Source organism: Colobus angolensis, unplaced genomic scaffold, assembly GCF_000951035.1.
Source record: "Colobus angolensis palliatus isolate OR3802 unplaced genomic scaffold, Cang.pa_1.0 Scaffold125, whole genome shotgun sequence".
Classification (NCBI taxonomy): Eukaryota; Metazoa; Chordata; class Mammalia; order Primates; family Cercopithecidae; genus Colobus; species Colobus angolensis.
Window position 1 is genome coordinate 8340400 of NW_012113697.1, and position 15210 is coordinate 8355609.

General features: G+C 39.0%; 1 protein-coding gene across 1 annotated transcript; it reads right to left on the reverse strand.

The window, feature by feature from the left end:
- Positions 1-7506: 7506 nt before the first annotated feature.
- On the reverse strand, positions 7507-12282 carry SLC25A52 (solute carrier family 25, member 52). Its single transcript, XM_011933285.1, has one exon. The coding sequence runs from the start codon at positions 12092-12094 to the stop codon at positions 11180-11182; it is 915 nt and encodes a 304-aa protein (XP_011788675.1). The 5' UTR covers positions 12095-12282; the 3' UTR covers positions 7507-11179.
- Positions 12283-15210: the final 2928 nt, after the last annotated feature.

Genomic DNA, 15210 nt, shown 5'->3' on the forward strand with positions numbered 1-15210 from the left:
GGTCTGCTCAGGGATTCAATTTTTTCCTGATTAATCTTGGAAGCATGTATGTGTCCAGGAATTTATCCGTTTCGTCTAGATTTTCTAGTTTGTGTGCACAGGGGTGTTCATAGTAGTTGCTGATGGTTTTATTTGTATTTATGTAGGGTCAGTAGTAACATCCCTTTGTCATTTCTAAGTATGTTTATTTGGATCTTCTCTCTTTTCTTTATTAGTCTAGCTACTGGTCTATCTTATTAATTTTTTCAAGTATCTGACTCCTGGATTCGTTGATCTTTTGTATGGTTTGTCGTGTTTCAATTTCCTTCGGTTCTGCTCTGATTTTGGTTGTTTCTTGCTTTCTGCTAGCTTTGGGGTTGGTTTGCTCCAGCTTCTTTAGTTCTTTTAGCTGTGATGTTGTTTATTTGAGATCTTTCTAACTTTTTTATGTGGGTATTTAGTGCTACAAATTTCTCTCTTAACAATGCCTTAGCAGTGTCCTAGAGATTCTGATATTGTACCTTTGTTCTCATTAGTTTCAAAGAACTTCTTGATTTCTGCCTTAATTTTATCATTTACACAAAACTATTAAGGATCTTTTTTTTTTAATTTTCCTGTAATTTTATGGTTTTGAGCAATTTTCTTTGTATTGAATTCTGTTTTTATTGTGCTGTGGTCTGAGAGTGTAGTTGGTGTGATTTCAGGTTTTTGTTTTTAATTTGCTGAGGATTATTTTATGTCCAATTGTGTGGTTGGTTTTAGAGGAAGACATACATGCAGCCAAAAAGCATATAGAAAATGCTCAACATTACTAATCATTAGGGAAATAGCAAAGACATGGAATCAACCTAAATGTCCATCAACAGTAGACTGGATAAAGAAAATATGATACATAGGCTGGGCGCAGTGGCTCATGCCTATAATCCTAGCACTTTGGGAGGCCAAGGTGGGCAGATCACTTGAGGTCAAGTGTTCGAGACCAGCCTGGCCAACATGGTGAAATCCTGTCTCTACTAAAAATACAGAAGTTAGCCGGGCATGGTGGTGGGTGCCTGTAATTCCAGCTACTCAGGAGGCTGAGAAAGGAGAACCGCTTGAACCTGGGAGGCGGAGGTTGCAGTGAGCCGAGATCATGCCACTGCACTCCAGCCTGGACAACAGGAGAGACTATAAAATATATATAAATATATAAAATACATATACACCATAAATATGATACATATACACCACAGAATAGTATGCAGCCATAAAAAAGAACAAGATCATGTCCTTTGCAACAACATGGATGGAGCTGGAGACCATTAGCAAACTAACACAGGAACAGAAAACCAAATACTGCATGTTCTCACTTATCAGTGGAAGCTAAATAATGAGAACTCATGAACACAAAGAGGGGAACAATAGACACTGGGGCTTTCTTGAGCATAAAGGGTGGAAAGAGGGGGAGGACTAGAAAAAATACCTATTGGGTACTGTATGTTTAGTACGTAGGCAGCAAAATAATCTGTACGTCAAACACCCATGACACAAGTTTACCTATATAACAAACCTGCACATGTACCCCTGAACATAAAATAAAAGCTAGAAGGAAAGAGGCAGGTTATATTGTCTCACTCCCTGGGGTAGTGGCCTCCTCTGCCTCTCCTTCACGCATTTCCTTTACAACATAGAACTTTCCAAATTTGCACGATTCTTGCATTTTCTCTCTGTAATGCCACCTATTCCTCTCATTTCCCTCTACAGAGCCTTCACGTCATGTATCTTCTCATTAATGCTTTTCTGATCTGTATTCTCACCCAAATTTCTTCACTACTTCCTCTTGGCAGAGTAATCTGTGTAAGAATAAAATAGATGTAATCTAGTAGTCTTTCTTATGCTGATGAGGGTTGTATGATTGAAGCACATTTTATCATTCTAATATAATAGGAGGAAGAGTCATCATCTGCTGACACAACACAAAGTCTGTCAGCAAGGGATTGAGAAGAACAAACAGTCTGTTCTGTTATAATTAAAGCATACTGTAGAGCATTTCATACCATAGTTTAATGTTGCAAATGCAGCATAAATTCTGTGAGCACAGGCAGTAAGAGAAGCATATTTTTATCTAAATTATATTAATGCTATTTCCCAAGTAATTGTCAAGGGTTATAAAACTCCAAAATTATCAGGCAGATTGACTGCAGCATATTAGTCATTAAGAAATTTCTTCATTATAAGTGAAATTCATTATTAGATCCCACAATAATTGCGCTATGACATTCTACAATTAAGCAGCACATGGGATGATGATAATACAGAGTCAGTATGTTAGATGTAAATTATCATGCACAGTACAATTCCCCACCATAACAACTTAAAATGACATGCAATTGAAAACAAACTGCAAGTAGGTTGAAAACTACGGTGATCCTTAATAATGTTCACTTCTTAATAAACTTTGAGAAAAAAGAATGAAATGAAACATCTTCCATTGCTCTTACCTGGTACAGAGTAGTTACTAAATAAATATTTTTCACATAATGTCTTGAACCTCTTGTTAGCTAGCCTTACCATCATTTCATTCTCCCTGGAATAGTATTATGAGCCTTCTCTCTTTCTGGAGCTGAAACTAACTCTTCAAGCACCAACAGATTACCTAATTTTTTCCTAGTTAACTCCCTTTTTGGACATTGAGCAATCATAGGTAAACTGTCTTTTCAGTTCTGCCTGTAATTATAGAGCTTTAGGCAAGTTTTCTGGTTTTCATATATTAAACAAGAAGGTTCAACTGGAAGGTCATAACTCTAAAGCTTTAGTGTGCTACACCTTACATTATTTTGATACATATCAGGAGGTACCATGCACATCTACCTTTCTTAGTCCTCTCTATCTTTTCCTTTTTCCTCTTACCCTTCACTCTCATGCCCTTTCTTCCCATTTTCCCCTACTCCCAAAATGGATAAAGCTAAATTTTTAACATATACCAATACAGACCCACGGGGGCCCTGAGTTCTTCTGGGCATGAGCTCTAAGAAAGAGACCAGAATTCCTGCTCTTATTCCTAAGATAACTTTCATAAAATCAAGAATTTGCCCGGGAGTGATGATCACCGTTAATGGGATGATGGTGGGGGGGTATGGGTTGTAAAGAGGAAGGTGGAAGGTGATAAATGTGAACTTGGGAGACAATTTGACTGAACTATAGTGCAGATCCTTGGAAAGCAGGAGAGCACTAGTTACCTCTGGCAGGTTGCCCAAGCATCAGTAAAAACTAGGAGACAAAGCAAAGTTATTTTATAGAAATTCAAGTTAATGAACTTCATGACTTTGCTTAGAGTCAGCTGCAATCACATCCATTCATGTCTGTTCAAAGTTAAGCACATTCCAAGACTGTTATCAAAAAGGTTAGAGATAGCAAGTGTTGGAGAGGACATGGAGGAACAGGAACCCTTGCACGCTGATGGTGGAAATGTTCAACTGGTACAGCCATTATGGAAAACAGCATGGAGCTTCCTCAAAAAATGTAAAAACAGAGCTACCACATGATCCAGCAATTCCACTTCTGGGTGTATATCCAAAGTAAATGAAATCAGTATGTCAAAGGAGATCTTCACTCCCATGTTCACTGAAGCATTATTCACAATAGCCAAGATATGGAATCAACCTAAGTGTCCATCAGCAGATGGATGGATAAAGAAAACATGATATATACACAATGGAATACTATTCAACCTCAAAAAAGAAGCAAATTCTGTCATTTGGGACAACACAAGTGACCCTGGAAGACGTTATGCTGAGTAAAATAGGCCAAGCACAGAAAGGCAAATTCTGCATGATCTCACTTATATGTAGAATCTCAAAAGCTGAGGTCATAGAAACAAAGAGTAGAATAGTGGCTACTGAGGCTGAGGTTGAGGATTTGGGGGAGATGTTGGCTTAAGGATATGAAATTTAAGTTAGGAGGAATCGTTCAGAAGACTATCGTATAGCATGGCGATTACACAGTTGACCGTTGAACAACATGGGAGTTGGGGGAACAACATGGGAGTTGGGGCACCAACCCCACTTGCAGTCAGAAATCCATGTATAACTTTTGACTCTTCAAAAACGTAACTACTAATATCTCACTGTTGACTAGAAGCCTTGCCCATGACAAACAGTTGATTAACACATGTTTTGTATGTTACATGTGTGATATACTATATTCTTAAATAAAGTAAGCTAGAGAAAAGAAAATGTTATTAAGAATATTATAAGGAAGAAATGGAAGTGGATCATCATAACGGTCTTCATCTTCCTCATCTTCATGTTGAGAAGGCTGAGGAGGAAGAGGAGGGGTTGGTCTTGCTGTCTCAGGGGTGACACAGGAAGAAGAAAATAGTCATGTAAGTGGACCCACGCAGTTCAAACCTCTGTTGTTCAAGGGTAAACTGTAGTAATAACAATGTATTGTATACTTGGAAATTGCTAAGAGAGAACATCATAAATAATCCCACCACAAAAAAATGATAAATTGTGAGGTGATGAATATATTAATTAGTTTGATTTAATTATTTCACAGTGTATACATGTATCAAAATACCATGTTGCACACTATAAATGTATACAATTTTATTTGTAAAGTTAAAAAAGTAAAAATAAATTTTAAAAAAGAAGTTAAATACATTCAGCAAGTAATGATATTCTGTAAGATGGGACTAAGTTATTTCTTCTCATTTAAAAGAAGGATTCTCTGCAAAAAGCAAATGATAAATATAGGCAGTCTTTAAATACACATAATTATCAAAAAATACAATAAATTAAGAAATGTTTATTTGCTCTGTTGAACTCCCCAAAATATCATTATTTAATAAATCAAAGCTAAATTTATTAGAACTTTCTGCCAAGAAAGAATACATCCTTGACAGTCTTGGCAGCACCTCATAAGGTGAATCAGAAATGGAACACTTATAGGGCTCTGAGGTCTGAGCCCAAGTGTTTTAAAACAGGCCTTTCAAGGAATATATATATTCTCTGCCTTGAAAGACTTATTTTTTATATAGGGAAATATAAATGTATTTCTATAATGTATCAATACAAAGTTAATTATAAGTATAATATGCAAAAATTGTTTATGCATTTAATGATACATAAAAATGTTTATATGTAAATATATATGTTTATACAGTAGTTTAAGTTGGCAGTCACAGCAACTTGAATAGGTAAACTGTGGTTAAAAAGCAAGGGTTTGCCCAGATAAGCAATGTATTGTCTCCAATAAATTGGTCTGTGAATTTTGGAATTCAATGTATTGTCTCCAATTAATTGGTCTTGGGATTTCCTGAAGCACAGAGTAAAATTACTTATTGGTGTGCAACCTTATATTTTCTGAATAGGTGTTTTCAGGAACAAAAAAACAAAGTCATGTTGACATGGGTAGTTGTCTTGGTCCATTTTATTCTTGCTATAACAGAATGCCACAGACTGGGTAAATTATAAAGAACAGATATTTATTTCTTACAGTTCTGGAGGCTGGGAAGGCCAGGGTTCAGGGGTTGCATCTGGTGAGGGCCTTCATGCTGATGGCAACTCTCTGCAGAGTCCCAAGGTGGCACAGGCCACCATATGGTGAGGAAGTAAGAGTGTGCCAGCTCAGGTCTCTCTTCCTCTTCTTATAAAGCCACCAGCCCCATCACGGAGGCTTCATCCTTCATCCTGATGGCCTTATCTAATTACCTCCCATTGGTTCTACTTCTTAATATTGTTACAATGAGGATTAAGTTTACAACACATAAATTTGGGGGGAACATATTCAAACCATAGCAGTGGCCTATAGTCTTTTATAAGAATCAACATACTTGTAAGGTATTTGCCCTTGTTAGAATTAATGAGTATACAAGGTGAAGAGAAGACATGGAGAATCTAAGAATGGCTGAATTGTTCCACATAACAGCAAGTGTGGAAATACTCAAATAAGAAATAAGGGAACTGAAGAAAGTAGGAAGAGCTTGGCAAACTGAGTACTGGGGAGAGAAGAGAACTAATTTGGTAGTATAAAGGAGAATGTACAAAAGAGACAATAAGACAGGAAAGAGAATGGACATGAGAGCATCTGTGAAGATTGGAACTGTGGGGAGAGGGAGAGTTATCTAAATATGAGTACTAGGAAGCTTTTGTGGGTGTATGTGCATTGTGCAATATTAATTCCCTGCTCCTAAATCCTCAAGAACTGTTTGGTAAAGACTTACATGAAAGTCCAGTTTGTGCTTCTTTTAGATGTGTAACCATTCAGAGACTGGCTTCCAGGGGAACTGGGACATTTAGGTTGTCCTTTAAAAACAGGAAAGGTTGCCTGTACATCCCAAGTCATTCTTCAATAAATAACATGTCAACTGGCAGATTCTAAGATTACCCTGAGATGAAATTTGATGTCTAAAGTTAGAAACTTTGATCATAGTTATCAGTATAACCAGTCAAGAAGAAAAGAGATCTCAAATAGTAAGGGAAATAAAATGGGCAAAATAAAGTTATTATATCCAGGCAGTGAAAACATTAGAGAAAAACCAAAATAACAGGTCAAAATCAGAAAGGAAGAATTATATGTTTGAAAGGAAAGAGTAGCCAAAGATTAAAATAGAATCAACATTGTAAATGTCAAGTGGAAGCTATTTCTACAGCAAAAAGATATTGGGAGAAATACGAAAGGTGAAAGAAAAAGGAAAAGAGAATAATGATAATGGTTTTGTGTCTTGAAAGCCTATCTGTAGATGCCATAGTAAGTGGCTTACTTGGCATTTTATTTTACTGATAATTAAAAGCAACCATTTGCAGTAAATATGTTATTTTACAGATGAAAGAAAAACCCAGAGTCACTTGCCTAATGACATATAACTTGTCAGTAACAGAGTTAGAGTTTGAACACAGGTATATCTCATTCTTTTTATTTACTTTTTATTTTTTTGAGATGGAGTCTCACTCTATCACCAGGCTGGAGTGCAGTGGTGTGATCTCGGCCCACTGCAACCTCCACTTCCTGGGTTCAAGCAATTCTCGTGCCTCAGCCTCCCGAGTAGCTGGGATTACAGGCACACACCACCATACCCAGCTAATTTTTGTATTTTAAATAGAGACGGGGTTTCACCATGTTGGCCAGGCTGATCTCAAACTCCTGACTTCGTGATCTGTCCGCTTCAGCCTCCCAATGTGCTGGGATTACAGGCGTGAGCCACCGCGCCTGGCCAGGTATATCTCATTCTAAAGCTTATATTCTTCATTATTTGTGGTCTACACTGCTGGTTATTATAGACCACAAATCTGGTGTGTTATTAGAGAAATACATGCATGAAGTTTACCACCATTAGCTACAGATTCTGATGGGAGAAAAAAATTTCCTTAATGCAGAATGTCAGACACCACTATACTGACAGAAGGTTAACTAAGGCTCGTGTGAACCCGCAGTCCTACGCATCAACCAAAACATAAAAGTAGTCTGAATAAACTCCCATCCCACAACTGCCTGATGTGTGAGAAGAAACCCTTTTATTTAGTTAGTTAGTTTTTGGGGGGAGAGGGGCTTAAAAAACAAACTTTATTCCAAATTATCCAAAAAAAAAAAAAGGATTAACTCTGAAACATTTAACAGATTTCATTTAAACTCATATGGTCATAAAACTCAAACTATCAAACAAAAATAGCATTGTGCGCTTAACCACTTTCAATAACGAACCTTCGAGAGGAAACACTTAGAGACTCCCACACAATTTGGGAGCCATTAGGCAACACATATTTAATATTAAGCAAATACAGCATTCAAAACTAAAAATCCTCAAATTTCAAGAGAATGCCTGTTCAAGTTTTTGATACACATTTGCACATGAGAAAAGAAATATTTTAATTTAAAAGAAACCAAGTCTGAGTGCTTACCCTTTCTTCAAATGTAATCTCCTGTCCACCCTTCATTTTATGACTGCATACCCCTCACTCTATTTCATCTACACTGAACCAGTGTTAGTTCAACATGATTGGCTTCACTTGAAGCTCTCTAGATCCCATTTCATATATCCCATCAGCCACCATTATTCCCTTACATGTTTGCACAGCCTTATACTGAGTATTGCACTGTAACTGAGCTTGGTAATTTCAGGTATACGAAGGTAATTATTCACACAAACGATTCTGTTTTATTGCACAGTTCACAATATAGCTGGTGATTATACAGCCAACCATGTTAAGATGAATATCGACTATTTAGACAAAAATATCCATTTTCTCCCCAACCACTAATGAAACAAGAAAGACACACATATTTGCCACCATATCAAGGTTGTGTTTAAGTCTGTGGTGCAGTCCTGAGGGCTCATACCACTCTCAGCGTATTCAATACAGAATCCATAACATTTCTGGTGGCATCACACATGAAGTATAGGACACAAGACCATAAGCATCCTGCACTCATGAGCCATTTGTGCCACATACGTAACAGAAAGGCCACTTTTAAAGCTTTCCAGATATTCAATCGTTTGCCTTTTCAATTTTTTTTTTTTTTTTTTTGGAGATGGAGTCTCGCTCTGTTGCCCAGGCTGGAGTGCAGTGGCACGATCTCAGCTCACTGCAACCTCCGCCCCCTAGGTTCAAGCGATTCTCCTGCCTCAGCCTCCCGAGTAGCTGGGATCACAGGTGGGTACCACCATACCTGGCTAATTTTTTGTATTTTTAGTAGAGATGGGGTTTCGCCATGTTGACCAGGCTGGTCTCAAACTCCTGACCTCAAGTGATCTGCCCGCCTTGGCCTCCCAAAGTGCTGGGATTACAGGCATGAGCCACTGTGCCCAGCCTGCCTTTTCAAAGTTATTACCACACTAGTTCACACTGGAGGTAAAAGCAATAGTTAGCATCTCTTATTAACAACACATTTTGACTTCAAGTTTAGACAAAGCTGTTGGTCACAAGTTCTGCTAATTTTTTTGTCAAATTTAAGTCTATAGGACAACACAAAACCATCCCTGGTAATGTATTTGCAGTTTGGTCTTCAAAAGCTATAAAGAGTGACAAAGAAATTTTTTTAAAAATGCTGAGTTAAAACCATTAAAAATATTTATTAATAATTGTTTTAAACACCACTTATTTGAGACAGCAGAAACCAAAGCATTTTACTTAGAATTCTCACTTAGCTTGTATTTCACAAAAGTGCTTTAGTACTCAGATTTCTACCACCTGTATGGAGTGTAAAGACAAAAGGAAGCCGAACAAAACCAAAGGCCCAATGGTGTCTATTTCCAGGACCAAGGTATAACCCCAGGCTAACCCACCTGCCCTGGGCTGAGTAGCTGGAAGTGCCTGTGAGTGCTCAAAGTCACACACGTGAATGAGGGTGTCAGGCACCAAGGTGCCTTTATTTATTCATTTCTCAAACTCAATTTCCCTCAAATCCTGACTATTTAATAGGCCAAAGGATGCTACTCATATTTATTTGGTGACAAATTATTATTTTTTAAAATCCTTACATCTGCACCTTGAAAATAAACTGCAATATCCAGCATAACATTGTCAGACAGAGCTGCTGTATGGCTATTTAGCTTTATTAATGTCTGGCTAATGCTTAATACGCTTCATCCTTTACAGCTGAAAAAAGGATGTTCACTGTATTTCACCAGCCACAGTGCATTCAGAGGTAAACAGCTTTTACGGACTATTTGCCCAGGAACTTTCAGTAAACTACAAAGTTGAGGCCTTTATTTTGGTCAGTATGTGCACATATTCACATGCAATTACCCAGAAAGAAGAAAAACTGGTTAACAAGAAACCTACCGTCATGTCAGATGCTGGAAATAATCTTTAGCTACATAATATTTACAGAAAGGGTTTTAAGATTCATAATCCACTTTTTCAATGTGTCTCTTATATTTCATTAGTCAATTGAAAGTGGCATGAGCTTCGTCTGGAAAAAATATTTTCACATTTTCTAATTCCTTTGACAAAGAAGTTTTCATCTGTTAAGGGATGAGGATGCTATTTGGCTATTACCTACTTTTAGAATTCAAACTAACCCTTCAAATGTCTTTATTTAGATCATACACTCTCAAACTATCTTACTGTTTTACTGACACAGTGGTAAAACTGGGTTCCTAAAATGTCAAAACCCTAATGGAGTCTCTATTTCCAAGAGTAAAATAAAAGACAGCGAACACTGTGGGGTGAAAACCATCCTGAGTCTTTTCCCCATCACTCTGTAATATTTAGAAACTAGGGGGGAAAAGTGGGATTGCATTAGTAGACCTCCAAAACAAAATGTTATGGAAGTGTTTATTTTTTAAAAGGAGAGTTTTAAGAGAACAGGATGCTTGAATATGACCAACTCCTACTCTACAGGAAAAATAACCACAGACCTTTGCTGAGATGGCATCAATAATTCAAAGAAACTAAGCTAAACAGAATTTGATCTATACACAATATGAAAACTTCTTAACAGCATGGAACACCTATAATAACATTTAAGTCCCTTCATCTTTCGGCAATGAAATAAGTGGAATTAACATAAGAACATTTTGGAAGGGTTGAAGGTCACAGTCAGAATCAAACAGAAAACTTTCAAACCTAGAAAGCAAAACGGGAACTTTCATAGCTCCTTGATCTACCATATCTAAATAGAAATAGTATAATGACTATCTGATAGGTGCTTAGTTTCAAAACTAATACAAGCAATTTATCATGAAAAGCCTATACCTATTAAGCTGTTTTTCTTCTCTGTTCTGCCCCTTTGTCATATGCTTGAGCTTAATGAAAACTATCCTCTGCAGCTGCTCCTGAGGGCAGAGAAGCAAGCAATGGAGTCACAAAGGAAGCCTGAGGAGCCCCTGGCCCCTGAGGACCGTCTTTCCGGTTGGTCATAGCCACTTACGTTTCAACGCAGGAGATTTCAAGACTGGTTTGAGAAAAAGAATCCTATCTTGAGGATTAGGTTCACTGTCAAAGGCCATCAGATGGACAGCTATTTACCAGGCAATTAGCCTAAAGCTTTTAGGTCATGATAAAAAACAAAACAAACAAACAAAACCCTTATATTTTCCTATTGGAACATTTTATTCTGTTTTGTTGATGCTTAAGGAAAACAGCTTTGCCCATAACTCACTGTGGCCTGGAGTTATGACACCAACTTGTGTTTGGCCAATTAAGAAAGAGGCCAAACTGCATTCTTCTTAGAAGGTCTATTCAGTTGATAAATGGCACTTAACTGATGGGTTTTTTCATATAACCTTTAACAAGAACTCATAAGTTGCATTGATTATGCCCCAAGAGATAAGGGACCGATGGTAATTCAGATGAGCACCTCTGAAAAGATTTATCAGTTTTCTGTCCCGTTCCAGCCAGATTTTTTGGAAAACCTTGGGGAAAGACTGAAATTCCCCACCAATCTGAGACTGTATGCGAGTTTTTACAACATTCATTGGAAAAATCAAGAATCCCAACATGGCACCCAATACACCTCCACTGATAAAATCATTGACAAAATGAGCACTGGGAGTCGTTGCGATAGGCAGATGCTCCTTAATGGGACCTCGAAGGCCGAAAAACAAGACATTGCTGAGTCCATTCCGGAAAAGAATGGGCACCAAGCCTCGATAATACTCTCCAATTCCATAACATTTCAGGGCCTTGAAAGCCTTACAAGTGTTGGTAAATTTGTCATGATGCTTGTGGTCTTGAAGCAATGTCTGAACTCTTTCCAGTGGAGTGAAAATTGCTTCTGTTGTCCCTGCAAGCACTGCCGCCACACCACGGGTTGCAAACTCTGGAGCACTGACATGCTTGTGGAGAAGGCAGGATAAATCCTCATACAGACCAAACATAAGTGAAAGTGTAGTTGTTTTCTGCATCAATGGGGGAAGGATTCCACGATACAAATTTCGAAATCCATCCCTTCTCAACTGAAGTATTGCATCCCGGGTTTGGATGCCATACAGCTGTTGTCGAAAGAGGACCTTCTGAATGGGATATGTGATTGCGACGTTGTTGAAGGCTGCGCAGCAGCCACACAAGTAATGCTTCATTTCACCATCATTTGTAATATGAGAAGATATATCTTGTTTTGAAGATGTAAGTATTGGTGGCCTCTTTTCATGAGCTTCTGAATCCATCACGTTGCTTAAGATCTTTTTCATGAAGGACTTTTTTTAACTTGTGACATCATCTGAGCCTGGAGTTTGGCAGGATGATAGCTTTGTGATAATGTTCCCAATTTCTTCCATTGTTATTGCTCCGTTAGGTTCTCTCTTCTCGAGTCCATTTTGATAACTGGACTTCCGTTCTCCAGGCGTCCATTTCCCCAACCCATCGCAGCCGGCGTCCCGCAGGATGGCGAGCAAACCCGGGCCCGCGCAGGCGCAGACCGTGACCGACCCCCGGGCGGGGGCGCAGCGCGACGCTCCGCGCCGTTGGGATCTGAGAAGAAACCCTTTTAAAGCAAGCATGGCAATTTCTTCTAAATAAGCTGGATAAAATTAAAAATCCATTCATCCAAAGATCCTAAAAAACCAACAAATTCCTAGATATTAAATGGTATAGACACTACAAGTGTTTCTTAAATCACATAACCTTTTCCACGGACACTATGAAGATGTGTTCCCAGTGGATTCCCTAAGGGAGTGTCAAACTTTGTAAATAGTGGTTCACACCTGTAATCCCAGCTCTTCGGGAGGCCAAAACGGGAGGAACAATCGAGGATAGGAGTTTGAGACCAGCCTGGGCAACATAGCAAGACCCCTGTCTCCATCCAAAAAAGAAAAAAGAAAAGAAAGAAAAAAGTAGGTGATAAAGAGAAGTAAGGAGAAGATGAATAATTTTTTTTAAATAAAAGTTCTGCATACTACATGAAATTTTACTGGGAGGAAAGTGTTTGAGGTTTTAAGAGGCATAAATTAAATAACCTTGAAACCCATTTTGCTCTAGGACTATCCATGTGTTTTCTAGAGTGACCAACGTGTATATTCCATGTATGTGTATAAGAGATGAAAGGAAACAAAAATAACTTCCTCCTAGGACAGTGGAAGGCTTCAGCCAACAAAGTAGGCCACAGCATCAGACTATATTGCCTGCTGATGTGTACTGCCTAGTTTTGAATGGAATCAGATGACAGCTTCCTTGAGATTAAATGACAGTTTCCCTGACCATCATCCTAAAGCATGCCTATGGTGGATCGCTCTAGAATGAACCATAAACCCCGAGTTCTCTTTAAGCTGTAGTGAAACGAAATAGTAAAAGCTTTTCATGGAAGGAGAAAAGAGTCTCCAACATTTATACTGATTGATTTTGGCAGCAATGACTTTCATTAGAAAAGTAATTGCTGGGTATGCAAAAATTAGCACTGTTGGGGCTAAAGAGATCTTTGTTTTCTTTTGCTTTGTTTTTTTCCTAATGTTGATACTGTTTTCTCGGTTTTGCCATAGCCCTTCTGTCAAGATGCTGGCAATCAGAATATCATGAAAAACAGAGTGCCCTTTCTCGCATTTATTGAAGAAAGATTCTCATGATCCTATGGTAAGATAATAATTGCTTTTTCTCAATCCATCCTCCACACTGCAGCCAAAGTGATCATCTTAGTAACAAATGTGACCATGTTTTCCCCCACTTAAATCTTTAAATGATTTTATACCTGAAGGACAAAGGTCCCCTATGGTCTGATGTCTTCCTACCCTTGGCACCACCTGCCTTCACATTTCTAAAGACACCTTCCGTCCCAGCCATATCAAACTACTTGGAGTTTCCAGACTGAAGGATAATGTGCCATCTGACACTCCTTTGTCTTTATTCGTCTTATTCCTTCTGCCTGAAACGTCCTTCCTTCTAGTTCCTACTCAGCTTCTGGAAGCCTTCGCTAACTCCCCAGTCCAAATGAGGACCCTTTCTCCACATCACACTCTATATACACTGTGAGTGTGGCACGTGTCACACTGTACAATGTCCACGATTCACAATGCTGAGGGCTTCTCCAAGACACAGTCCACTTCTCATTCAACTTTATTCCACTTTGTGTCCCCAGTGCCCGGGCATCTGGTTAGGTCTCCAACTGCTAAAGAGTGTAAAGAGTGTTGATGACTTCTGTATTACTCATGGTTCTTGGTTATGAGAGCCAAAAGTACCATTCCAACTGACGCAAGCAAATCTAGGGGGTAAGGAAAGGAGCAGAAAGGAGGAAGAGGAGAAGAGAAGGAGGTAAGAAATCAAGAAAGGACTGGACAACATTTAAAGCAATTTTCCAGCTTCTCTCATTTGCACCAGTAGGAGAGGGCCACATGGCCACAGAGGGGAACATTTCCTAATACCCCTTCTGCATCCTGGTGGTTTTGGGGAGTACTTACCTCCTTCTGCCCCAGCACCCAAAAAGTGCCGTATGAGGCAAGTGAATTCCTTTGAAAAAGAGGAAAGAAAGGTGGGAAGTGTGATTGTGAGAAAATAACAATAAAAAGTGAAGCGGGGAAGAGAAATGTATTAGCTCTTATAATGAAAAAGTTGAGAAATCCAGAAGTAGCAATCACTTCAGGCACTGCTGGATCCTAGAGGTCAACCACCATCACAAGTACTTAACATCTCTCTCCACGTATATATTTCCCAGCTATACGTTCCTCAGTTTTAATTCATTTTCAGTCAGCTCTTTCTATAGAGTGACATCCTACCCGAAGCTTATTCTACTAATTTAGCAACTGAAGGATGAAGTGCTTCACTTTCCCAACAGTTCCTGCAAAACAACCCTAGGATCGAGTCGTAATGCAGTTACTTGGTCTGAACCAATCACTGGGATCAGGGGGATGGAAAATGATGCTAATCAAACCTGAATCACTTGCCTCATCCTGCACTTGTCAGGTAAAGGGGGCAGAAGGAGGTAAGCCTCCCATCTCACCTACCACCCAAACCACCAGGACCTAGAAAGCTATTAGGAAGTGTTCCCCTCTGAAGCCACACATCCCACTGCCATTGGTGCAGATGAGAGGAGCTGGAAAATTGCTTTGGAAGCTGAGCCATTGCCACCTTTTTTTTTGTCCAAGCTTGCAGTTTCTTGGGCAATATAACGACACAGTTTGAAATTATGCAAATCGGGGGTGGGTAGGGGGGCGCGATGGCTCACTCCTGTAATCCCAGCACTTTAGGAGGCTGGGGTGGGGGATCATCTGAGGTCAGGTGTTCGAGACCAGCCTGGCCAACATGATGAAACCCAAAGTAGACAGGTGTGATGGTGGACACCTGTAATCCCAGCAACTTGGGAGGCTGAAGCAAAAGATTC

Bases quoted from the DNA above. Each gene is read 5' to 3' on its own strand.
- SLC25A52 (XM_011933285.1), bottom strand. From the start codon at position 12,094: ATGAAAAAGATCTTAAGCAACGTGATGGATTCAGAAGCTCATGAAAAG.